This window comes from Hyperoodon ampullatus (assembly GCF_949752795.1).
Source record: "Hyperoodon ampullatus genome assembly, chromosome: 2".
NCBI classification, from domain to species: Eukaryota; Metazoa; Chordata; class Mammalia; order Artiodactyla; family Ziphiidae; genus Hyperoodon; species Hyperoodon ampullatus.
The window spans coordinates 7,435,700-7,463,282 of record NC_136915.1 but is presented as its reverse complement, the minus strand read 5'-3'; the positions used below and the strand labels follow the sequence as shown (position 1 = coordinate 7,463,282).

The 27,583-nt window shown below is 42.0% G+C and overlaps 2 protein-coding genes across 4 annotated transcripts in view; one reads left to right on the top strand and one right to left on the bottom strand.

The window, feature by feature from the left end:
• Positions 1-27,583, top strand: part of CLSTN1 (calsyntenin 1) — a 78,484-nt gene that overhangs the window by 11,077 nt on the left and 39,824 nt on the right. The gene's annotated exons all lie outside the window — the stretch shown is intronic.
• LOC307048768 (large ribosomal subunit protein eL18-like) lies at positions 5,419-6,044 on the bottom strand (the record flags this gene model as incomplete). The annotated part of the gene is made up of 1 exon (XM_079697974.1): positions 5,419-6,044. The coding sequence occupies one exon, from the start codon at positions 6,042-6,044 to the stop codon at positions 5,478-5,480; it is 567 nt and encodes a 188-aa protein (XP_079554100.1). The 3' UTR covers positions 5,419-5,477.

Sequence of the window (27,583 nt, the reverse complement as noted above, 5' to 3'; positions counted from 1 at the left end):
ATCTACATAGCCAAAGTTTCAAACAAAATGAGTTTATTTTATTCAGAGTGTTTCATAACTCTCTCAGTGTCATTCATTAAACATTTGTCCTAGGTATGGTGGGTATAATGATACATTAGAGGGATATAGTGCGATCTATTTAACTAGTCCTTTAGGATTTCCAGACTGTTTAGACTGAGGACCCCCATGCTCTCAGAAATTACTGAGGACCTCAAAGAGCTTGTGTTTATGTGGGTTTTATCTATTAATATTACTCTATTAGAAATTAAACTGAGAACCTATTAAAATATTTAATTATTAATTTAAAATAGCAGTTAATAACTCATTAGATGGTAACAACATATTTTTGTTTAAAAATAACAACATATTCCAAAACAAAAACCAATTTAGTAAGAAGATTGGCATTGCTTTACATTTTTGTTATCTCTTAATGTGGGTTTAAGAGAAGGCAGTGGGATTCTTTTTTTTTTTTTTTTTTTTTTGGCGAGAGCTGTGTTGGGTCTGTGTAGCTGCGCAGGGGCTTTTCTGTAATTGTGGTGAGCGGGGGCTACTCTTCATTGTGGTGCACGGGCTTCTCATTGCGGTGGCTTCTCTTGTTGCAGAGCACCCGATCTAGGTGCCCAGGCTTCAGTAGTTGCAGCACGTGGGCTCAGTAGTTGTGGCTCGTGGGCTCTAGAGCCCAGGCTCAGTAGTTGTGGCGCACGGGCTTAGTTGCTCCGCGGCATGTGGGATCTTCTTGGACCAGGGATTGAACCCGTGTGCCCTGCATTGGCAGGCGGATTCTTAACCACAGGCAGTGGGATTCTGCATTCAACCTGTTGCTGCCTGATCATTGGTTGAAGTAGGTGAAGAAAATCTGGCCTCACAAAGACATGTAGCTGGAGAAGGGAGGCTTGGGGACCCTCCGCAGGAGTCTTCAGACCACATTCTGATAACTGCTGCTCTAGGGCAGTGGTTGATGTCAATGTCAAAATACAGTTGGGGAATATGCCAACAGTATTTTGCTTCTAAATAATGTTTGAAGCAGCAAAGCAAAGCTTGCAAATGATGTACTTAAAAAAAGAGAGTAATTAGAGTTAATTCACTAATTCCTATAATCCTGTCTCTTATTTACATTATCACTTGCTTTCTTGAGTGCAGAAGATGGGATTGGAGTTATAGCCCTCATTATAGACCTGGATTTGCCTGTTGTGTGCAGCACATTCTGCAGCCAGCGAGGGGCTCTTGTAAGTGGGCAGAGTCAGTATTGAGTCAGCATCTTGTGTGCTTGGGGATTATTATGTTGGTTTTCTTTTTAATTTCACTGTAGGACACGTTTTTAATGAGGGAGAAGGCAAGAATAGGTGACAAAGTATAAGCAGATGTTAAAATCAGATTTATTTGGGCTTTTTCTTTGGTAGTGTACAATTACTCATTAGTATTTTCTGTAGGATGAGATCTGGGAAAAAGTCTTTTTAAAAAAAATTCAATACTTAAAGAGATTACTATCTTTGTTTTTCCTCACATGATATGTCCCTTTTGAGACCTTTAAATGGCTGATTTTATTGTAAAAATGTTTTTTTATAACTACCACAATAGAAGAAGTCTGATTTATTTTCCTGAAAAATCTTTTGGTGGTTTCTCAGAATCTGGAGTAATTTGTGCATGGGCATGTACGTGTCCTGTTTGTCTTGGTGGGGAATGGTTTGTTTTTGCATTTCCCTCGGTGACCGGTGAGCTAGTTCTCAGCTAGACTACATTCCATAAATTCAGTTTCCTCTTGAGAGGTCGTCTCCCCTTTTATGATAAAGTATGATAAAGTCCTTTACTTTTAAAATCTGGCAATTTGTCTTCCCACTTAAATAATGTCTGGTTACTTGAATATCATTGCATTAGAACGTTAAGTACTTTTAAACCACTAAATTCAAAAAAATCTCCTAATCTATCTTCAAAAATCAGTTTCTGCATTAATATGGCTAGAATTCTAGAAAGGAAGGTATTTTAGAAATCTAATTTCATTTAGTTTAATCAACCCATTTTACCATAGAGGAAACGAGTGAAGTTGTTATTGTTATTGTGAGTATGATATTTTTATAGCTCAGAATATGAAAAGTAGGAAACATAGTGGAGACCAGCCAAGAGTATCTTTAACCCTGTTTCTTTCTATCATAAATAATATTCAGAAAGCATACATTTGGGTGATTTGTTATGAACCTTTCATGTGCAGTTGAGTCAGGGTAGATGATAAAATTGGAGTAGAGTTTTAAAAATTCTGAAGAAAGGGTACATTGTATTGACAAAGTTACATTTTTAAATTTTGTATCACTTTTTTATGCAAATACCTCAGAAATCTGCACACTGTGCTGGAATCAGTTTTGGATTTGACGAGAGCTTGAGAAATGATCTCGTGCAGCTTTGGATGTGATCCTCTCTGTCTGAGCACTGCCGTCAGTTGACCAGTCCCCGCTGGAACTCATCTAATCGGGGAACTCCTTCCATTTTGGAGGGCAGCCTTCATTGTCAGAAAGACCTTGGTATTGGTTCTGCCTCTGGATCCCCACAGAATAAGTGCTGGCACCCTAGGAGTGTCGTGGAATGGTGAAGAACATGGACTCTCTAGCCAACTCTGGTTCACATCCCAGCTCTGCTATTCCCTTATTTGCCTTGTACAGAGGAAGAAACTCACACACAGAGATTAAGGAGCCTGTTGGTGTTTATATGTTTAACCCTATAAGATTAAACAGATTTTGTCAGTGTTTAGAACACTAGAGTATACCTTATGTGTTTGCTGTTTTATTAACTCAAATCCATAGAACTCTCCCCTCCCTTTTTAAAATTTCAGGTGAAATTCCCATAGCATAAAATGAACATAGCATTTTTAAAAATTAATAAACTTTTATGGTTATATGTTAATGGACTCAAAGAGAATGTATAACAAGTGTGCCATGTGGAGAGTTAACAGTGGCCTTGCAGATAAGCCTAGAGGTTTTTGTCACCCTGAACTCCAACCTGAATAGCATTTGATATAAAATAAATGAAGTCAGCCTTCTTCAGTATTGACCCAACCTAAGTGCTTATTATTACTGCATCTCATTAGCCTTCAGTTGAGCCAGAAAGTCTCTTCTGCCTGAATGTTTGAGTCTGGAACGCTTCCCTTTTAGCCTTAACTCACATCATGAATGTATCTCTATTCATTGTCTGCTCCAGAGCTTCTTTAACTTTCTTTGTTCACAGTACCTTGGGTGCCTCAGTAATCTTTTCACAGAGCCTTCAAGCTAAAAGAAATGCCCAGCAATTCTGTTTAATTAACTCCTTAGGTCCAAACAGCTTAATATTTGTATCCTAACATCTTAATATTTATATCCTAATAACTTAGTAGCTGTTTAAAAAAACACAAAGAAGTTGAAAGAAAAAATAATATAATAATACTTTTAATTCATCTTAAAATAATCACAGGAACTTACTCATGGGATATGTGCCCCTGTTGAGCACAGCAACGACTTCTCAAAGCTTGAAGTAAGATCGGACATGCATGCCCTCTTTTCTATTCCGTGTTGATTTTCACAGGCCACTTCCTTGGGTCACAGCAACTGCTAAAAACTCAGCCTTGCAAAGCTGTGACACCATAAAAAGGAATGCATTGCAATCTAATGTTGAGCTGTGAACTACCTCGAGCTAGCAGTTTGTCTGGTACCTGACAGACTCAAAGTATCACTTGTTTCCTTCAAATTTAAAATAACCTATGTCTTCCCTGTATGTTTGCAGGGATGCCTTGGTGCATAAGTTTAGGGAACATGGATCTACTTAGAAGCACAGAATTAATTAAATGCTAAGATGCTTCGAGAATCCACTGCATTCAAAAAAATAATAAAAACTAATAAACTGTATTTTTTAGAACAGTTTTAGGTTCATAGCAAAATTGAATGGAAAGTACAGAGAGTTTCCTTATACCCCTGTTCCCACACACGTACAACCTCCCCCATTATTAATATCCTGCACCAGAGGGTATGTTTATTTCAATTGAGGAACATTGACACAGTGTCAATGTCCATAGTTTAAGGTTCACTCTTAGTGTTGTGCATTCTATAGTTTTTGACAAATGTATAATGACATGTGTCTACCATTGTAGTATCATACAAAGTAATTTCACTGCCCTAAATCTTCTGTGCTCATCTGTTCATCCCTCCATCCCCTTGAATTCCTAGTGACCACTGATCCTTTTACTGTCTCCGTAGTTTTGCTTTTATTTATTTATTTATTTGCGCTGCATCTTAGTTGAGGCCCGTGGGCTCCTTAGTTGTGGCTCACCAGCTCCTTAGTTGCAGCACGCAAACTCTTAGTTGCAGCATGCATGTGGGATGTAATTCCCCGACCAGGGATCAAACCCGTGCCTCCCACAGTGGAAGCTCAGAGCCCTAACCACTGGACCCCCAGGGAAGTCCCATCCTTAGTTTTGCTTTTTCCAGAATGTCCTATAGTTGGAATCGTACAGCATGTAGCCTTTTCGTATTGGCTTCTGTCACTCAGTAATGCATTTAAGTTTCCTCCATGTCTTTTCATGGCTTGATAGCTCATTTGTGTTTAGTGCTGAGTAATATTCCATTGTCTGGATGCACCACAGTTTATTTATCCATTCACCTACTGAAGCACATCTTGGTTACTTCCAAGTTTTGGGCAATTATGAATAAAGCTGCCATAAACATCCGTGTGCAGGTTTTTGTGTGGACCTAAGTTTTCCACTCATTTGGGTAAATACCAAGGAGCAAGATTGCTGGATCACATGATAAGCACATGTTTAGTTTTATAAGAAGCTGCCAAACTGTCTTCCAAAGTGTCTGCACCATTTTGCATTCCCTCCGGCAGTGAATGACAGTTCCTGTTGTTTTACATTCTTATCTGCATTTGGTGTTACCAGTGTTTTGGAATTTGGCCATTCTAACAGGTCTGTGGTGTATCATGGTTGTTTTAATTTGCAATTCCTTAATGACACATGATGTTGAACATCTTTTCATTACTTTCTTTCTGTCTGTATATCTTTATTGATGAGGTGTACGTTCACATCTTTTGCCCATTTAAAAAATTGTATTGTTTGTTTTCTTATTGTTGAGTTTTAAGAGTTTTTTTGGTGTATTTCGGATAACAGCCCTTTATCAGATGTGTCTTTTGCAAATATTTTCTTTTAATTAGTGTTAACAGTATATCTTTCTCCATCCCTTTACTTTTTTTTTTTTTTTTTTTTTTTGCGGTATGCGGGCCTCTCACCGCTGTGGCCTTTCCCGCCGCGGAGCACAGGCTCCGGACGCGCAGGCTCAGCGGCCACGGCTCACGGGCCCAGCCGCTCCGCGGCATGTGGGATCTTCCTGGACCGGGACACGAACCCGTGTCCCCTGCATCGGCAGGCGGACTCTCAACCACTGCGCCACCAGGGAAGCCCCCTACTTTTTTTTTTTTTTTTTAAAGCATCCAACATCTTTTTAATAACAAGGTAGGATCTGGGGTTAGTTCTTGTAGCCACGGCTGGCCAGTCGGCCTCTGGCGCGCTTGAACTTCCGGCCCTTGGAGCGTACGTAGGGTTTGGTGTGGCTATGCGGGGTTCCTGGGGCCTTGCCAAAATGCCTGTACACCTCTCGGTCCTTCCGAGGACCAGAGAGGAGGACAGTGCCACAGCCCCTGGGGGAGTCCAGAGCCAACTGGTCGAAGGTGAGGATCTTGCCCCTGGCCTTGAGGATGAGGCTCTGGGCGCAGCTGCTCACTCGAGGAGAACACACCTTCGGTTTGGGCACCTCCTGGACACACACATCATCGGTTGTAGTCCCCACCACCACAGCTGTTTTGCCTTCCCGGCCAGGAAGCTTCATCTTCTGGATCATCTTCCCGGGGGACAGAGGTGGCCGGTTGGTGTGGCTCATGAACAACCTCTTCAGTACAACTTGATTGAAGGTCAGGTTGGTTCGTCTGGCCAGAAACCTGTACAGCTTGACCAACAGCTTTAGGTCGGTGTCCTGGCTCTTGGGCTCCTTGCGTCGAACGTTTCGGTCCTTGTTGTGGCGGATGTCAACTCCCATGATGGCGCCTCCTCCTTAGCCAGGTCCAGAAAGCATCCCTTTACTTTTAATCTATATGTGTCTTTATATGTAAAGTGGGTTTCTTGTAGAAAACACATAGTTGGGTCTTTTTTTTTTTCTTTTTCTAATCGGACAATCTCTTTTAATTGGTATATTTAGACCTTTGATGTTTAAGGTGATTGTTGATATAGTTGGTTTAACATCTATCATATTTGTTACTGTTTGCTGTTTGTTGCGCTTGCTCTTTGTTCCTCTTCATGTTTTCCATGTTTTTTTGCCTTTTTTTGTGGTGTTAGTATTTTATATGACTCCATTTTCTCTCTTTTCTTAGCATATCAATTATACTTCTTTTTCTTACTTTTTTTCATGGTTACCCTGGAGTTTCCACTGGACATTTACAACTAATCTAAGTCCACTTTCAGATAACACTATTACTGCTTCACAGGTAGGGCAAGTACCTTTTAATGACAAAATATTCCTGATTCTTCCCTCCTGTCCCTTGTATCATTGTTGTCATTGAGTCAGTTATATACATAAGCCTTCAAGAACGTATCTATGCACATAAGTATACAGTATCAAGTACATTGTTGCTGTTATTATTTTGAACAAACTTATCTGTTGGGTCAATTAAGAATAAGAAAAAATAAAAATAAGAAACATATTTTATCCTCACTTGTTCATACTCCAGCGCTCTTCTTTATGTAGATCTGAGTTTCTGACTTGATTTTCCTTCTTACTGGCAACAGATTCCCTCAGTTTTTGTTTGTCTGGGAAAGTCTTTAATTCTTCCTCAATTTTGAAGGATAATTTTTCAGGGTACAGAATTCTAAGCTGGCATTTTTTTTTTTTTCAACACTTTAAATATTTCACTTTGTTCTCTTCTTGCTTGTATGGATTCTGAGAAGTCAGATGTAATTCTGATATTTGCTCCTTGGTAGGCAAGGTATTTTTCCCCACTCTGGCTTCTTTCAAGATTTTTTCTTTAACTTTGATTTTCTGCAGTTTGACTATGATATGCCTAGGTGTAGTTTTTGTTTGTTTGTTTTGCATTTATCCTGGTAGGTGTCAGAGTCTGAGCTTCTTAGATCTGTGGTTTGGTGTCTGACATTCCTTTGAGGGCAGTTCTTTCATTGTTGCTTCACTCTGTTCCTTCTCCTTCAGGTATTCTCATTTATGCATATGTTATACCTCTTGTAGTTGTACAAGTTCCCACAGTTCTTAGATTTTCTGTTCTGGGTTTTTTGTTTTGTTTTGTTTTTCAGTCTCTTCTCTCTTTGCTTTTCAGTTTTGGGAGTTTCTGTTGTCATATGCTCAAGTTCAAAGAGTGTTTCCTCAGCTGTGTTCAGTCTCCTAATGAGCCCATCAGAGGCATTCTTCATTTCTGTTAGAGTTCTTGATCTCTGGCATTTCTTTTTTATTCTTTCTTAGAACTTTCATCTGTTTACATTATCCCTCTGTTCTTGCATGTTAGTTTTTCCATTAAAGCTCTTACCATATTAATCATAGTTGTTTTTTTTTTTTTCTTTTAATTCCTGGTCTGATAATTCCTACTTTCCTACCATGTGTGACTCTGGTTCTGATGCTTGTTCAGTCTCTTAAAAGTGTGTTTTTGCTTTTTGGTATGCCTTGTAATTTTTTTTTTTTTTTGGTTTGTTTTGCCTTGTGGCTTGTGGGATCTTAGTTCCCCAACCAGGGATTGAACCCAGGCCATGGCAATGAAAGCACTGAGTCCTAACCACTGGACTGCCAGGAATCCCCTGCCTTGTAATTTTTTGTTGCAATGTGGACATGATGTACTGGGTGGAAGGAACTGTGGTAAAGCGGCCTTCAGTGATATAGCAGTAAAGCTGTGGGAGAGTCAGTGTTCTAGAGTCCTGTGATTAGGTCCTGGGCTTTCAGTGAACCTGTGCCCTTGGTCTGTGAACTTCACCAGGGCTTTTCAGGCCCCTTCCCATCCTTAAGTGGGACAGGATAGCTAGAGTGGGCTGGATTTGTGTATTTCCCTTCCCCCAAGTAGGTTAGGCTCTGATACAACCCCAGCAGGTTAGTTAGGCTCTGGTTAAATAGCTAACCTGTTAAGAAGAACAGAATGCTCTGGCTTATTTCAGAATGGTTCCTTTTCCCCTCCCTCTGCTGGAGGCACAAGGGGACTTTTCCCCTGACATTCACTGTAAGGACCTGGCAGGGCTCCTGGAGGTAAAACAAAAGTGTGGGAGACCCCAGATGACTGGGTCCCCATGGAGGTTTTAGCCCTCAGAGTTGTCCATGGTAGCCTCCAGCAATTCATCAGTTTACAGTTTGCATTTTCCTCCCCTGGCACTGGTTTCCTGGAGGATTCTGCCCATGGGTTTCTGCTCTGGTAAGTTGTGATTCTCTGTGTAGTTCTGCTGTCTGTCTCTGCCATTTTGGGGGCAGCAGTTTGCCCTGGGACCTCACTTCTCTGATGGATCTAAGAAGAGTTGTTGATGTTTCAGTTCAGCTTTTCCCTTGGTAGCACGGAGTGATGACTTTTTTTTCTTAATATATTAAACATTTTTAAAGTTTTATTTATTTTTCGCTGCATTGGGTCTTTGTTGCTGCGCGTGGGCTTTCTCTAGTTGCGGCGAGTGGGGGCTACTCTTTGTTGCGGTGTGTGGGCTTCTTACTGCGGTGCCTTCTCTTGTTGCAGAGCACGGGCTCTAGGTGCGCGGGCTTCAGTAGTTGTGGCACATGGGCTCAGTAGTTGCGGCGCACGGGCTCTAGCGCGCAGGCTCAGTAGTTGTGGCGTACGGGCTTAGTTGCTCCACGGCATGTGGGATCTTCCTGGACCAGGGATCGAACCCGTGTCCCCTGCATTGGCAGGCAGATTCTTAACCACTGCGCCACCAGGGAAGCCCCAGAGTGGTGACTTCTAAGCTCCTTACGTGCTGGACCAGAAACCGCGAATTCTCAACGTAACATTTTAAAGTGTGTAGGTAATTCAGTGGCATATGGTATATTCACAGTGTTGTGTAGCCGCCACCCCTGGGTAGTTCCAAAACATTTCATCACCCCAAAGAAAACCTTATATCCTTTAAACAGTCACTCCCCATTCACCTCTCCCCCCAGTCCCTGGCAGCCACTCCTCTGCTTTCTGTCTCTGTGGATTTAATTATTATGAATATTTCATGTAAGTGGATTTAATTATTATGAATATTTCATGAGACCTTTTATGTATGACTTCTTACACCTAACGTAATGTTTTTGAGGTTCATCCCCATTGCAGCATGTATCAGTACTTCATTCCTTTTATGGGTGAATAATATTCCATCGTGCGTATATACCACATTTTGTTTATCCATTCATCTGTTGATGGACATTTTGGATTGTTTCCACCTATTAGCTGTCATGAATAGCACTGTTACGAATATGCACACATGGGTAATTTTTGAGTACCTGTTTTAAATTCTTAGGGGTTTATACCTAGGAGTGGGATTATTGGGTCATATGGTAATTTTGTTTAATTTATTGAGGAACCACCAAACAGTGGCTGAACCGTTTTGCATCCCCGCCCACAAGGGGAGTTACCATCCCCTCCCCTCGCGACACCAACTTTTTATATATCAACTTGTTCTTCATGTGATGTATTTCCAAAATCTCTCTGCCAGCCTGCCTGGTTTCTTTGTCCTTGGGTGCTCCATGGTGTAGACACCACCTTTCAGACAGGGCAGAAAGTTTAATAGAGTTCCGCACACAGCAGCAGAGTTGGGGTGGCGTGTAGCTAGTACCCCTTGTCCAAGCTGCTCAACTGCCCCCTCGCACCGACTTTATTAACCTGAACCCCAGGACCCCCCACTTTGGTGCTGAACCCTAACCGGATGCTCTGCACTGGTGCAGGTGTTCACATTCGTCTTCATTACATTTCTTCTTGCTGCACGTGACCCGCCTCTCCATGCTGTCAGGTAGTTTTGAATCCTGGCTCCACAGTTTCTCTCTGTCCATTCTAGCTTCTTGTGATTTTCAGCTTTGATATAAAGGATGAAGAGCACCAACCAAGAATGAGCCTTTGAAAGATGACCGGAGTCTGGTCCAGGTTTCCTGGGTGCATTATTCAGTGACCGTTCGGGATGGCCATTGTAAATCCACCCACTTTTATTTCCATTCAGTTTCCATCTTGCCACTCAAAAGGAAATGAGGAGAGGCCTCCTCAAATGCCTTTTCAAGGTTTAATACACTATTGCTAGAGTTTCAAATGGGTCTTGGTAAGTAAAGTTTTTATCAAGGCACTTTGGAAATAGAAGCCGATGTTATTTTTCCAGCTTTCCTGTGACTTTCCTAATAACCCTCTGAAAAGAGAAAATGTTTAATACCTTGTTCTTGTGAATAATGTCACCAGCTCTTTGTGATTTTTCTTTCCTTCTCTAAAGGCACAGAAACCAATCTATAAGTTTTTCCATGGTCAGTGCCAGACTCATGGAAGTATAGCTAAAAATGTCCATCTCCTTCCCATTCTTGAACCAGGTTATCATCTTTCACAGATTCCTTAAATATCAACCATAGTATGGGACTTCCCTGGCGGGCCAGTGGTTAGGACTCTGCGCTTCCACTGCAGGGGGCCTGGGTTTGATCCCTGGTCGGGGAACTAGGATCCCACAAACCGTGTGGCATGGCCAAAAATACAAAAAAAAAAGGTCAGCCACAGTGTAGGTTCGAAATTCTCCCCCCACCACCCCCGCAATTCTATCTATAAGTTTTCTCAATGTCGTGGGGTTTGAAACACCCAGAACAACTTAGGGGAATTATGTCCTTGTCGTCTTCCTTCATGTCTTCCCCAGTCTTGGACTTTAACTGTCTCATGATTATATTGATTCTGCTCTTCTTTTTTTTTTTTTAATATTTATTTATTTTATTTATTTATTACGCTGCGCCAGGTCTTAGCCGTGGCCCTCGGGATCTTTTCGTTGTGGCACGTGGGATCGAGTTCCCTGAGCAGGGCTCAAACCCAGGCCCCCTGCATTGGGAGCGCAGAGTCTTAATCGCTGGACCACCAGGGACGTCCGATTCTGCTCTTCTTCATGTAAATGTGCTTCTTGAGAGACTCGGTGGCAAAATAAGATTGAGCTGTTTCATTTTCTGTGTTGATCACAAAACCTTTACATTTATTTTAAATAGGGTAAGAATTCTGTGGAAAAGCATTTATCTTATTATCGTTGGTATTGTAGGAATGTAAGTTAATGAAGGAGCAAAAAATCGGGGAGCAAGGACAGGATTTTTATATTTTTGCGGTCAGCTGTCGTGGGTTTTTTAGGCAATTCTCGTCAACTTAATGACAGTACTTTGGGTAACAGCTGTTAAGGATGTTGTATTGATAGTGAATGTCAGAAGGCCTTGAACGCTGTGTGGCCCTTTCTGAACTATATATGATAAAATTTTCCATTGTATATGAAGGTCAGGAGACTAAAAAAACACAACAGAACTTGGAAATTGCCACCGGACTATTATGTTACGATTCAGGACAGCGCCCTGTCCTATTTTAATTCAAGACAAATGCGATAACGATAAGAGGAAAGAAAAGGGCAAACCCAGCCTGTATTTTCTGGTAACATAACAAAAAAAGGAAGTTTAAGGAAATCATGACAGGTGCTTTTTTGCACAACTAGATTTCTGATTGACTTGCATTGTAAGCGTTAATTGAAAAATGGATGTGTACAAATCACCAACTTGAAATGCTCTAACAGTGGTTTGACAGTAGATTTGTTCCTGTCATGCTGCATATTTAATTCTGTAGGAAACTGCATAAAAATATATGTCCTCTGAATAACTTCCATGCACTTAAGGTGTGAACTGAGAGGTGTTAAAGGGCTCTGTTCCAAAAGTATTTTCCTCCACCAGCTGGCAGGGCGCCTGCGTTTCTTACCTCAGTTTCTACTTTTGTATTAAATCGTTGAAATCCTTGGCACAGTGCGAGTGTGGGTATCTCGTCATCCTTCATTTGCCCCCAACTCAAACGAGTTTCTCAGACTAGCAGGCCGGTCCTCGCAGGATTGTGAGGAAGTGGGAAGCTGGAGCATGTGAGTTTAGATTTGGTACAAATGAAGGGGTCGGGAAGAGCTGGAAGCACACACTGACGGGGGTGGCTGCGGGGTGGGGAGGGAGGCAGGTGTGTACGTTGGTAACCCTGTGTGTGCAGAAAGGCAGTGGAGTGACCCGAAGATAAAGTTCCCAGTTTTGCATGGCATCGCCTGCGAAAAATGCTGTCTATTACATCTCAGCGAATGAAGTCATGCATGAGATGCTTTTGCTTAAGGAGGGCTCTTGTGCTAAGACAAAACCAGTGGCCATAGGTGGTACCAGTTGTAAGGATCCTAGAAGAGCGAATCCAAAGACAGCTGCCTCCCAAAATAGCTCTCTGGGGGTGGGGATCGGGTGGCGTAGGGGTGCGTACAGAGGGCAGGAAAGCATTTAAGAGAGCAAAAGTGGAAATTGCCCAGTTTCTCTTTAAGAGAACTCTCCGAATGCCTCTATTCATGAGCCTCGTATGATACGTTCGTTCATTGTTGGGGAGTGCAGCAGAATCTCCGGAGAACGTCCCGTTCCAAACCTGCCCAACCCCAGGTCAGTCTGACTGGCTCCGATTCCAGGGTGCAGCCCAGGAGACAAGGTCTGGAAGATGTGGCCCGCGCCCTGGTTATGGAGCACTGCTGTGGTGCATGAAGTCAGTGTATTCCTTGCCCTCTGTGGTTTGAGCTCCCCTCGTCTGTTAGGATACAGATTTTAAGAAGTTCCTCCAGTTTCCCACTTCTTCTTCCCGTCACAAAGCCGCATTCTGAGATATCTCAATAATCATGCATGAATAGTCACCACCAGAGGGAACGGAGCATGAGAAAAGCCATAGGGCCCCCTGAACCTAACCCGAGCACCCACCTCGCTGGTCAGAGAAGATTCCCCAGGTTCCCTGGGGATGTCAGCCTGCAGACCGCCCACCTGTGGGGTATTGTGGGACTCGGGCCAGGTGCCTCCTCCATTCCCAGGGATGCTGCAGCTGAAGGCAGGGCTCCCCGCACAAGGGGCTGCAGAGTATTCATGACCAGGACCCCGGAGGAATCCTGTGAGCCCAGAGCACTTCCGCCTGGACCCCTCCCAATGCAAACACTGAGGGAGACCCCTGACCTCCCAGAAGTTTGAGGACTGTCTTCCCTGTGCATGTCGCCCATCACCTGGAACTTCTGGAGGAGTCGGGCAAGAGCTTTTGCCGTTGGAAATTGTGTTGCAGCTGAACACGAGGCTCCCACGCTGGAGTGGCTGCCGCATCACGTTTGTGACATTCAGGAGAGGCTCTCAGCATGTGGGATAGTTGTCCATGAAGCTCAGGAGACAACAGTGGAACACAGGCATTACAGTTAGACCTGCGGGTTACGTTTTAGGTTGGTACCTGGCCTGTTCATGGGATGGGGTAAATCTCAATATTGAGTAAAACAGAATTTGATTAGAAAAGTAACCGATTTCACTTCTTGTTAGGGAAGTGTTTCCACTTGCTTACTAGAAAATCTGTGAATGTGATATTGTTACTTTGGAGTGTTAACTCCAACTTACTATGAGAATCAGAGTGCTAGAAAAATGAGATAATGGGCAACTGAAGGGTAGGTAGCCTCATATTTATTTATTTATTTATTTATTTGGCCACGCCGTGCGGCATGTGGGATCTTATTAGTTCCCTGACCTGGGATCAAACTTGTGCTCCCTGCATTGGAAGCGTGGAGTCTTAACCACTGGACCACCAGGGAAGTCCCTAGGTAGCCTATTTAAATGTTAAAAAAAATTTGTTGGAGGCTGCTTTAAAATATTCACATTTTCCTGATAATTGTGAGTAAAATATGCTAAATACCTCCCTTAATGGCTTCGGATCGGTTATTGTACTGTGTTGCGGATGGTACATGTAGATCTTCGTGGACCCATTTAGAGAGCAGACCTGGAACTTGTTTAAAGAAGGATATCCTTATTCTATTGCCTATCCATCCATCTGCCCATCTGCCCGTCCACCCACCCAGTTTCCTTTTCATCTTTCTCGTAACAGTGAAGTAAGAATGTTTAATTATGTAACCTCCTGACTAGTGTAACAAAGATGCTCTTCTGTAAAATTAATTAGGGGAACAAGATGGAAGCAGCCCTCTTGGAAGTTATTTTTTTTATTATTCTCAATAAAAGCGTAAGACTTCTGTCTTTATCACTTGGGCTTTTCACCATTATTCAAAGCATCCTCTATCATTTCAGCTTCAAATTAACTTCTTTATTACACTCAGCCTCTCTGTGTCACTAGCCTTTACTTTCTTTAGAAATGCAGCAAGTGTCTTTCCTAATTTGTGTTTCTTCCTTGGTTCTCTCCTGAGGTCATGTGGGGATATCTCCATGAGCTATTAAGATATTACTGCTGAAGACTGTGAAATACAAGTACAATTTGAGAACCACAAGCATAAAAGAAATGTAGTTTTATGGTTGGATTTCCAGTTACATCAAGGTGCTAGGTGAAGACACCAGGTTTCCGAGGGTCAGCTAATAGAGATTTCACTGTGTTTGGGAATAGTGATTCTTACCTGGACTGGTGTCAGCAGTCGTATGAAGCCCCTAAAACCTGCCGCCATGTGCCACGTGTGTTTTCGCATTTTTACCTTGGGAGGGGGTTCGTGGCTTTCATTAGATACTCAAAAGAGTCCATGATCTGAAAAGGTCCTGAACGTTGTTTTAGGAGGACCTGCCTCTTTACTAACAGACCTTCAGTTATTTGTCTCTTAGGTGTGTGGGGATGCTATGTTTAAGCCAGATTTAATATCAGAAATTCCACTTGGCTATTTTTAATCCTAATTTTTTAAAAGCACATTTGAGATCATCACACCCTGATTGCTCAAAAACAGCATTGTGACTGTTGCTGTCTCCTGCCCCATTGTGTAGCTACATCTTTTAGGAAATCAGTCTCAGTGGTGAGTAAAATTGAGCATATACAGTGCCCGGCACATAGTCAGTGCTCAGGAAATAAGTGTTGTATTTGATGTTGAATCTACAAAACTAGATATATTCAAGCCAGTAGAATTTTCAGGTCAAAACAGAAGCAAATTGAAATATATTGATGAAAAAAGTTTTTAATGACAGACTCAGTAAACATCTACAGATACACAGTAAAATTCCTCTGTACAACATCAGCAAATCAAATCCAACAGTATATCAATACAAAAAAAATTATACACCATGACCAAATGTGCACAAGGCTGTTTCAGCATTAAAAAATCAGTAATCCACCGTATCAACAGGTTAAAAAAAATCGTGATCATGTAAATCAATGCAGAAATAGCATTTGACAAAATCCAACACTCGTTCATGGTAAAAACTCCAGCAAGTGAGGAATAGAGGGGAACTCTCTCAACCTGATAACATCTACAAAAAAAACCTACTTAATAAGCATACTTAATGGTGAAACAAAAATTGGGAGGTTGTGGAAACCATTAAAGCTTTATTGTTTGAGGGTGATCAATGGTTTAAAGTTTTTTTCTTTCATAGCAGTCAAATTCATGATGAAACATCAGAGACAGAGAGATGTATTGAGTTAAATTATTTGATATACCAAAAGAGATTAGTATGAATCCTGACTGGATATTTGATGATATTAAGTAATTACTGTGAATTTTTAGGTGATAGTGCCATTATGGTTGGTTTCCAAAAGAGTCATCTTTTAGAGATGTATGTTGAAGTATTGAGGGGTGAAGTTATATCATGTCTGGGATATGTGTCAGAATATTTGAAATTGGTGATAGGAATGGGGGTGTATAAATCAAACGAGATTGGCCCTTTGTTGATAATTGTAGTGGTTGAATCATGGTTCCATGGGGCTCATTATTCTAGTCTGTCTACTTTTATATCTTACATAATATAAAAAGATAAAATTACATGATATAGAACTTGTTTCGCCTCACCCGTTAGGATGGCTGCTATCAAAAACCAGAAAGTAACAAGTGTTGGTGAGTATGTGGAGAAATTGGAACCTGTGCACTGCTGGTGGGAATGTAAAATGATGCAGCCACTATGGAAAACAGGATGGCAGTTCCTCAAAAAATTAAAAACAGAATTACTGTATGATCCATCAATCCCACTTCCGAGTATGTAGCCAGAAAAATTGAAAGCAGGGTCTCGATACATGTACACACATGTTCATGACAGCATTATTCACAGTAGCCAAAAGATGGCAGCAACCCAAGTGTCCATTGATGGATGAATGGATAAACAAAATGTGGTATATACATACAGTGGAATATTATTCAGCCTTAAAAAGGAAGGGAATTCTGACACGTGCTGTAACATCCGTGAACCTCGAGGACATTATGCTGATTGAAATAAATCAGTCATAAAAGGACAAATATCTGATTATGTGAGATCCCTAGAGTAGTCAAGTTCATAAGAGACAGAAAGTAGGCTGGTGTTTGCTGGGGGCTGGAAAGAGGAGGATGGAGAACCATTGTTTAATGGGGACAGAGTTCCAGTTTTGCAGGATGAAAACAGTTCTGGAGATGAATGTACTTCATGCCATCGAGCGGTACACTTAAAAAGGTTAAGATGGTAAATTTTAAGTTGTGTACTTTACAGCCATTTTAAAAATTTGGAATTTGGAGGAATAAATAGAAGGCTCCCTTTCAGCTTGGAAAAGTTGGAATTGTAGAAAATGTAATTTTGCTCCCTGTGAATGAATTCTTTTGCAGCATGTACTTAAAACGTATCAACCATAACATAAGCTCTACGGGGGGCAGGGAGTGTTCTCTTCGCTATTATTTCCTCAGCACTTAGAAGACTACCTGGGGCTCAATAAAGATGGATGGATGGGATGATGGATGGATGGATGGTGCATAGCTGGATGATGGATGGATGGATTGTGGATGGGTGGATGATGGATGGATGGACGGTGGATGGATGGATGATGGATGGATGGATGGTGAATGGATGAACGATGGATGGATGGTGGATGGATGGACTATGGATGGATGAACAGTGGATGAATGGATGATGGATGGGTGGACGGTGGACAGATGGGTGATGGATGGATGGACGGTGGATGGATGGATGATGGATGGTGGATGGATGGACTATGGATGGATGAACAGTGGATGAATGGATGATGGATGGGTGGACGGTGGACAGATGGGTGATGGATGGATGGACGGTGGATGGGTGGGTGATGGATGGATGGACTGTGGATAGAAGGAAGGGAAAAGAAAGAAGCGCCTTTTGCTGGATTCTCCCCAGCCTGTCGTCTCTCAGTCCAGGATGGGAAGAGCTGTCCCATCAGCCATGTGCTGTGGAAGCCTAGACACCAAACACAGTCTGGGGTCAGCCCCTTCAGCCATGTACTGTTTCTTGCCTTGTCCTGACGTCGTTTACTGATGTCTCTGATTCCATTCTTGCCCCCTCCTGTCACCTCCACCCTGAGGCAGGCGGTCTTCCCTCAGGCGCCCCATCAGGTCTCTCCTTTGCTTCCATCTGCATTGGCTCCCCCCGTTCACATTGATGTAATACACATACATTATAAAATTATAAAATACACAAATTATAAAAAATAAGTCAGATGATTTTTGAAGTCCTCAAATGATTTTAATGTGGAAGACCTTGGTTTTCCTTAAGGTGGTGGGTCTAGGTCTGTGGCTCCAGGGCAGCTGGGGAGGGCGTTTGCATTTTGAACTTGGGAGAAGGGCACCCAGGCTCCTCCCTGTTCACTCTTCCTTACTCTTTGGACTGACCTAGTGACACGCATCCTGTTCCCTGACACGTGGAACTGCGGGTACCACGGGCAGGTCACCAGCCTCCTCTCATAAAATGGCACCGCTTAGCACGTAGGGCTGCATGTTCATGGTAGGTGAAATGTGAATAAACACAAGCAACGTTTCACTGTACCATTAAAAAGGTTGTTCGTTTGCTTAATTTAAGGATTTATTTTACACTGAAATGTGATTTTATTTTAAAAATGAATTTCATATTGATGTGATACACAAATTATAAAAAATAATTCAAATGATTTTTGAAGTCCTCAAATGATTTTAATGTGGAAAACCTTGATTTTCCTTAAGGTGGTGGATCTAAGTCAATGGCTCTAGGGCAGCTGGGGAGGGTGTTTGCCCCCAGTGGAGTCTTGGCAGAGTCTGGAGACATTTTTGGTTGTCACGGCTGGGGAGGTGCTACTGGCATCTAGTGGATAGAGACCAGGGATTCTGCTAACCATCCTACAGTGCACAGGATGGGCCACACCTAAAAATTATCTGGCTCAGAATATCAGCAGTGCTGAGGTTGAGAAACCCTGATCTAAACAATATCTAATGCATATAGATTTTTCCAACACTTTGACATTAAATTTATTTGGGATTGTGATGAAGAGGCCCTTAAGACTGCTGACAGAATTTGTCTAGAGATTCTTTGGACATGTTCAGTTTTAATTATTTATTTATTTAAAAAATATTTTATTGGAGTATAGTTGATTTACACCGTTGTGTTTCTGTTGTACAGCAAAGTAAATCAGTTATACATATATCCGCTCTTTTTAAAATTCTTTTCCCACATAGGTCATTACAGAGTATTGAGTAGAGTTCCCTGTGCTATACAGTAGGTCCTTATTAGTTATCTATTTTATATATAGTAGTGTGTATATGTCAATCCCAATCTTCCAATTTATTCCTCTCCCCCATTTCCCCCTGGTAACCATAAGTTTGTTTTTACATCTGTGACTCTATTTCTGTTTTGTAAATAAGTTCATTTGTACCATTTTTTTAGATTCCACATATAAGTACATGTCAAAGACATGTCAAATATGTCAAAGACAAGATATTTGTCTTTGACTTAACTTCACTCAGCATGACAGTCTCTGGGTCCATCCATGTTGCTGTAAATGGCATTATTTCATTCTTTTTTATGGCTGAGTAATATTCCATTGTATATATGCACCACATCTTCTTTATTCATTCTTTCAGTGGACATTTAGGTTGCTTCCATGTCCTGGCTATTGTAAATAGTGCTGCAATGAACATTGGGGTGCATGTATCTTTTCAAATTACGGTTTTCTCCAGGGATGTATTCAGTTTTAGAAAAAATTAAGAGTAATACAAAATATATTTTACAAAGTCAGAGGAAACTAATGCTGTATTAGCTAAAACCATTACCAGGAATAACCTCAGCTGAAAAGGAGAGCTGTGTATAAATTTCATGCAGTGTAACTTCGGTTGATTAAAAAGTTTCCTTTTTTGGTTAAAAAAAAAAAGCCAGGTTTTTTTGGTTTGCTTTTTGTTTTACACTTAACAGTATCACTCTGTATAATGCTACTTCTCTCTTTTCTTCTGCCAAATAAAGAGGATAAAATGAGGCCAATGCAGGGTCTGAGGCTGTAGGGATTTCCTTTTGCTGTAGGTTGTATTCAGGAAGATGATGATAGGGAGGTCGTCATGGAAACACCTCCTGAGTCTCCAAAACTCTGGTCTTTCTGCCCTCACAGTTATTTCTAAAACATAGCTATTGCTTATGGTTAACTTATCAACAAGTATTTGTTGAATGCCCATGTGTCAAGCATAGAGTGGGCCCTTTGCTTACCTCATTTATAATCCTCCAAACAAGGTTATGGAAGGTGGTCTCATCCCCTATTTAGGATGAAGAAGTAGGCACAGGATGGTTAAATAATCTGCCCCTAGTTACAGAGGGAGTGAGAAACAGAATTTATTCATTAACTAAGTTCCGTCTGATCCCAAAGTTCCTGTCTTTTCTACCAGACCACATTGTTTATAGCTTTTAACAGCTTCTTACTGTCTAAAGAATTGAGAGAGCTCATTGGTGTAGCACAGAAGAGGGTTGCTCCCCATGTTACCCTAAAATCACAGACCAAGCCCCCCGTCCAGCTGCACCTCCTTATACGCTTAGAGCCATGCGTTCATCACAGTCTTGCTAGTCCCAGAATGAGCCACATCTTTCTCTACCTTTCTACCTTATATGTATTTTTTATAACTATTTTTAAATCGAAGTTTAGTTAATTTACAATGTTGTGTTAGTTTCAGGTATACAGCAAAGTGATTCAGTTATATATACATATATATGTGTGTGTGTGTATATATATATGTGTATGTTCTTTTTCAGATTCTTTTCCATTATAAGTTATTACAAGATATTGAATATAGTTCCCTGTGCTATACAGTAGGTCCTTGTTGTTTATCTATTTATATATAGTCGTGTGTATCTGTTAATCCCAAGCTCCTAATTTATCCCTCCCCTCCTTCCCCTTTGGTGTAACCATAAGTTTGTTTTCTATGTCTGTGAGTCTATTTCTGTTTTATAAATAAGTTCATTTGTATAGTTTTTTAAGATTCCACATATAAGCGATAGCATATGATACTTGTCTTTGTCTGACTTCCTTCACTTAATATGATAATCTCTAGGTTCATCTATGTTGCTGCAATTGGCATTATTTCATTCTTTTTTATGGCTGAGTGATATTCCATTGTATATATACACCACATCTTCTTTATCCATTCACATATCCATGGACATTTAGGTTGCTTCCATGTCTTGGCTATTGTAAATAGTGGCCCTGTGAACATCGATATGCCTGTGTCTTTTCGGATTACAGTTTTCTCCGGATATATGCCCAGGAGTGGGATTGCTGGATCATATGGCAACTCTCTTTTTAGCTTTTTAAGAAACGCTTATATGTATTCTTATTCTCTTTAAAATACTCCCTCACAGCTGAGAAACCTCACTTACCCTTTTAGGGATGCCCCTGGGGCTGTCTCCACTTGGACTTCCGGCAGTCCCTAGAGTTGACCTCAGAAATTTCCAGCTCTCTTTCCAGACACATAGAATGGCACTTCCCCACTCTGGGGAATTTGGGTGAGGCCGTGTGACTAGTTCTGGCCATGAATTAGGAGCAAAAGTGACTTGTGTCCCTTTTGGGTGGAAGGTTCAGCTCCCACTGGGAGACCCTCCAGAGCTCTCTCTTTCCCTCTGGCAAGGGGCGTGGCCACATTTGGGATGGTGGCTCCTTGGTCATCTTGCTCCCTGCTGATCGATGAAGTTCCTGGCACACCTCATAACCCCTTAGTTGTAGCCACATCATTTAGAACGTAGACGGTCTTTGACATGTTTGTGTTCTCCAAAGATTGTGCCTTGATTCCCCAAGAGCCCAGCACCTTGCCGTGTGCTTATGCATAGCAGGTGTTCAGGGAAGATCTCTTGGAACAAACTCCAAGTCAGTGGTGATGTGAAGCTGAAAGGACCTTTGATGTTAAGCTGCTTTGAAAAATCAGGGATGGTCTGATCTAAATAAGAGTATTCAACCGGGACAGTACTGAGAGCGTCCCAGAGAATGTATGCCTTTTTATATTTTGCTTTTGCACCCTATGAATATTTTATTATAGTTTTCGAGAAAAAAATCAGCTGGAGATTTTATATGCATATAATTTAAGACACTTTTCTATACATATCATCTTTAACAAAGGGCCTGCTAACTCAGATTACATTCTGCTCCTTTGGTAAGTAAAGAGCTAGATTTTTCATCGAAGTCCGGTAATTTGCAGCATGGAATCGGAGGCACCTGTCGCCACCTAGTGTCAGTGTTCCTTAATTGCAGATTGAGGTTAAACACTGATTCTGCAAACAAAACATGGAACAGCATCTAAGATATACCAGCAAAATGCCTATAATCCCTTAAAACGAAGTCACCTGTCATTATTTATTATGATATAAATATTGGCCCGATATGACCAAGCTAAGTGTTCTGGAATGCGGAGGGGCAAACTGGATTGATGTCAACGCCACTGCACACAGGCTTTGGAACCACCTTGCCTGAGTCTATGATTTGTGTGTCCTGGGTAAGGGGCCATCCTCTCTTTAGTCCAGAGAGTTGGGATGTACTTAGGGAGATGAAAGTTTTATATTTCAAGTTAATCCTGAAATTGACTCATGTTCTTTTCATTTTGATTTTTAAATTGGTGGCAATTTCTAATGATTAAAGTCTACCACAGCCACCGAAACTAGCCGTGTCTTAAAATGATAGGTGTGTTCCCCAGGTATAGCCTACATTTATAGGGTTGATTGCTAGCCTTGTTAATTTGACAGGGATGCAATGAATCTGTAGACTGCCTTGGATAGTAGAGTCATTTTGACAATATTGAATCCTCCAATCCAAGAACGTGGCATGTCTCTCCATCTTGTTTGTGTCATCTTCAATTTCTTTCATCAGTGTCTTTTAGTTTTCTGAGTACAGGTCTTTTGCCTCCTTAGGTAGGTTTATTCCTAGGTATTTTATTCTTTTTGATGCAGTGGTAAATGGGAGTGTTTCCTTAATTTCTCTTTCTGTTCTTTTGTTGTTAGTGTATAGAAATGCAACAGATTTCTGTGTATTAATTTTGTATCCAGCAACTTTACCAAATTCATTGATGAGCTCTAGTAGTTTTCTGGTAGCGTCTTCAGGATTTTCTATGTATAGTATCATGTCATCTGCAAACAGTGACAGTGTTACTTCTTTTCCAATTTGGATTCCTTTTATTACTTTTTCTTCTTTGATTGCCGAGGCTAGGACTTCCAAAGCTATGTTGAATGATAGTGGTGAGAGTGGACATACTTGTCTTGTTCCTGATCTTAGTGGAAATGCTTTCAGTTTTTCACCATTGAGTATGATGTTTGCTGTGGGTTTGTCATATATGGTCTTTATTATGTGGCAGTAGGTTCCCTCTATGCCCACTTTCTGGAGAGGTGTTTTTTTTTAATTTATTTTTATTTTTATTTATTTTTGGCTGTGTTGGGTCTTCACTGCTGTGCGCGGGCTTTCTCTAGTTGTGGCGAGCGGGGGCTACTTTTTGTTGCGGTGCACAGGCTTCATTGTGGTGGCTTCTTTTGTTGCGGAGCACGGGCTCTAGGCGTGCAGGCTTCAGTAGTTGTGGCACGCAGGCTCAGTAGTTGTGGCTCACAGGCTCTAGAGCGCAGGCTCAGTAGTTGTGGCGCATAGGCTTAGTTGCTCCGCGGCATGTGGGATCTTCCCGGACCAGGGCTCGAACCCATGTCCCCTGCATTGGCAGGCAGATTCTTAACCACTGCACCACCAGGGAAGCCCTCTGGAGAGTTTTATCATAAATGTGTGTTGAATTTTATCAAAAGCTTTGTCTGCATCTACTGAGATGATCATATGGTTTAGCCTTGCTATTCTGTGATTTTGGTTAATGCTATGCCATTCAAAATTTAGTTGGCTTTTTTATGATCTAGAATGTAATGAAATGAATTGGGTAAAGACTCTGAACATGGGTGACCTGCTCCTAGACTTATGGCCGGTAGTCTCATGTCTTTCTTTATGACTTCTTTTGGATGGTTACAGAAACATCAGTCATTTGTTTCCATAAATGTTTTATAATGCCAGTTGAATGTGATGAAATATTAAAAATATCATTTATTAAATATTTAAAAGCTCAGTCAATGGAACTGGCCAAATCTCTTCATTCTACTGTCAGCTCAAGGAGCAATTTCAAAATTTTGAGTTATAAAATTAGAATAGTGGGGAAAAATAAAAGAATGGGGACCAGCTATTCAATTATTATTCCCCTTGAACCTTTAGCCATTTTCAGCTGCAGGCCTTTCCATTAGGGTAGGCAGAAATGCATCACAGGTTTTCTGCAGTTCGCTTTGCCTAGTATTTTTACTTTCCTACTAGGCCAAATAAATCCACTTAGTTTAAGTCTCAGGGGTTTTATGGACTCACATATTGGAATAGTCTTCTTCAGTTTTATTTGCTGTGCTTATAATTTTATTAATAAAATCTTAAATGTGAAAATAAATTGGAATTGAATATTGCTGTAAATAGTACATTATCAATAGTGATTTGAACTAATAGCCTCTCTGTTTCAAAATTAGTGACAAACGACGGAGGTTTTGGAGTTTTCTTTGATGGTCTTTTTTTTTTTTCACAACCCCCCCCCCACACACACTGTATTTTATTTTTACAAGAGATAAATAAACTGACACCAAGCATTGTAAATGGATGACCACAACAAAAGTAACAATGATTGCAATTACCAAACACGAAACACACTCACACTGTGTCATAATATTGACATTCAGTCCAGGAATCCTCCGCTGTAACAGCTCCTTTGCTTTTGGAGTACTTTCTTTAAAATGGCCTGTTTATCTGTATTAGGTCTGTAACTCCAGGCAGTGTTCCAGCCTCTCTCGTAGGATAGTTTAACAAGGCCTGGAGAGGATGGGGACTGGCAGCAGTTAGGGAAAACCTTCCACCTGATTGCAAAGCGAGGCTCTTTTCTGTGCTCACTGGAGCCCTCTCAGCTCAAAGGCTGCAGCCAGCTGTGCGGCCTGCGCGGAGCACTGTGCCAGTTAACTCACCACTGTCCTGGGCGGTATTTCTGGAGGAGAAGGGCAGGTGTACCACAACCAGCTGAACTCTCTCCACCAAATCCCTTGTCCTGGGAGCAGCTCTTGTGAGGGGAGATGTTTTCCAGAGGCACTGTAAACTTCTGGCCTTTGTGACCTGGATTTGGGCTCAGCTTACTTTCCAGGCAGACCCCTCGGTATTTTGATGTATGCGATGCCTCCGGATTCTCGTCTCCTTTGCTTAGAACATCCACCTTCCAGAAACAAAAAATAAAAAACATCTTCCCAATGTCTAAAACACCAAATCGTACCTTTTTTTTTTAAATCCTCAGCACCAAAACTTTCTTCTCTATGAGGGAATTTATAAACCAGGGCACTGATTTTATTTGTACTCTACATGGAGTTCCTTATATACTCACTTACCAACTAGTTCCTGAGGAGTGAGATGCTATTGTGGCCCGAGGTACTGGGAATTAGCAGAGAACAAAGGGCACGCCCTCCTGGAATCTCTGGTTTTGTACTGGTATGTGTGCAGGAGAAGTAACAACAACACAACCCCTTTGTGGCATCTACTGCCTGACAGTGTCCTGAGCATTTTACACATGACTGGTGTGATCACACAGGAACCTACCAGGTGGGTACTGTTGCTGTCCCCAGTTTACGGGTGAGGAAACTGAGGCCAAGGGAAGCCAGGTAGTCTGCCCCACGTCCCAGGCTGACTGCCTGTGGTCGGGAGGAGTAGCAGAGAAAAGAAGAAGGAAGTGGGGGGCTAGAGGGCAGAGCAGCAGATGCAGTTGTAATTGGAGGAGGAAACATTTGAACAGAGGCCTGAAGCGAGGGACCTTGTCAGGGCATTTGAGAGGTCAAAGCTATTTTATTTTATTTTATATTTTATTTATTTTTATATTTTATTTTATATTATATTATATATTTATTTATTTATTTATTTTAATTATTTTTTTTTCCGGTACGCGGGCCTCTCACTGTTGTGGCCTCTCCTGTTGCAGAGCACAGGCTCCGGACGCGCAGGCTCAGCAGCCATGGCTCATGGGCCCAGCCGCTCCGCGGCATGTGGGACCCTCCCGGACCAGGGCACGAGCCCGTGTCCCCTGCATTGGCAGGCGGACTCCCAACCACTGCGCCACCAGGGAAGCCCTCAAAGCTATTTTAATTCTATTAAGATATGACTTGCCTTTTCCTCATTTTCTCACGAGTGCGCAGCGGAGTTCTCTAGAGGCTGCATGACGTGTCAGAAGCAGCATATTGGCTGCAGGAGTGGCGGTGAGAACCCAGCTGTCTTCTACTAAGCCAGAAGGTGAAAGGGTTTGTAAAAGTATAAAACATTGCCAGTCTTCTTAGTAAACTCTTCTAAAAAATACAGTTATTTTCATTAAAATATTATTTATGATAACTTACAATGGTCAATTTATGACTTAATAAATACTAACATTTTTCTTAGTTTTAACTTCCAGCACAGTAAATACTGATAGATAGATGGGCCCCACCTAAGCCAAAGCTGTTTGGGGTCCTCAGTACCTTTGGTGTAGACAGGTTCTGAGAGCACATGCCTTGAGCCACCCCCGTGTGAGAAGCGGTCCCCTGGCCACCGTGGGAAGGAAGAGTCAGTGCAGGAGGCAAGGCTGAAGCGGTTACTTGGCTTCTGTAGTGGATCTAAGTGGGCAGCAGAGAGGATGAGAAATGGCTGCGTCTGGGTTTATTTTGTGGGTGTGGATTTTTAAAGAATGTGGAAAAATACCCGTAACATAAAATTTCCCATTATAACCATTTTTAAGTGTGCAAGTCAGTAGTGTTGAGCTTGTTCTTTCATACTGTTGTGCAACCAACCCCTGGAACTCTTTTCATCTTGCAAAACCGAAACTCTGTACCCTTTAACCAACTCCCCGTGGGTCTGGGTTTACTTTGAAAATGAAGGCAGAAGGATTTGCTCTTGGTTTGGATGCAGCATGTGTAAAATGTCTGGTGGATGCGTCATTAAGTAGAGAGATGGTAGCTTCTTTTTCCCCCTTGCAGACCTAGGCCTACACATGCCTACTCGTTTGGAATTTCACATGTGAGCGCACTGCTCCTCCAGTAGGTCACGAGGGAGTTAAGTGAAGGTGAGGCTCAGGTGCTTCTGACCCTCACCTTCTCCCATCATCACATAATAGCAAAAAAAGTAGTATCACATCATGGTCACATTGTATTAAAGATGGTTAAACATTTAAATTTATTTTCAGTTACTTCTGGGTTGACTTAAACTTATGGAAGAGAATCTGGGTAGTTAATTCAAGAAATAGGCACCAACTATGTGGAAATAAAGTTTCATAACATTCCTTTTACTCATATCAGCTTCAGGAGTCGTTCGGTGGTTAATTACGTATCCTGAGGTTATAATGTGGACATTCAGAAGGTGAAAGTAAAAGGAAAATGGAAAGGTTCCAACTGTGAGATGAGCCCAAACAAGCTGGTGGAGATAGGAACCTGGGGAGGGGCTTGGTGGCCACAACCAGGGAAAGTCGCAGCACAGACCCCCCGGGGGCAAAGCCCGGGGCAGAACGAAATGGACAGAAACTACAAATTCATTTTCTCAGGTAAGCGGACTGCCAGAGCAGATGTTCTTACCTTAAAAGCAGAAGTAACAGTGCTAGTGCCTAATTGAGTAGGAAAAACACCACTTCTCCAATTATCCACCCCAGCCCTGTGGGTTGTGGGGTGTCCCTGGTTCATAAAAGAGGAAATTGAGATCAGGGGAGGTCAGTTATATGCTCCAGGTCACGCAGCAAATAACAGAGGAGAGCTGAACTCTGAGTCCAGGCTGGCCCGATCCCAAAGGATTTTTTTTTTTTTTTTTTGGCTGCGCTGGGTCTTCGTTGCTGCGCGCAGGCTTTCTCTAGTTGTGGCGAGCGGGGGCTACTCTTCGTTGCGGTGCACGGGCTTCTCATTGCGGTGGCTTCTCTTGTTGCGGAGCACGGGCTCTAGGCGCGGGGACTTCAGTAGTTGTAGCACGACGGCTCTGTAGTTGTGGCTCGCGGGCTCTGGAGCGCAGGCTCAGTAGTTGTGGCGCACGGGCTTAGTTGCTCCGCAGCATGTGGTATCTTCCCAGAGCAGGGCTCGAACCGGTGTTTCCTGCATTGGCACGTGGATTCTTAACCACTGTGCCACCAGGGAAATCCCGAAAGGGTTTTTTTCTTGAACACTGC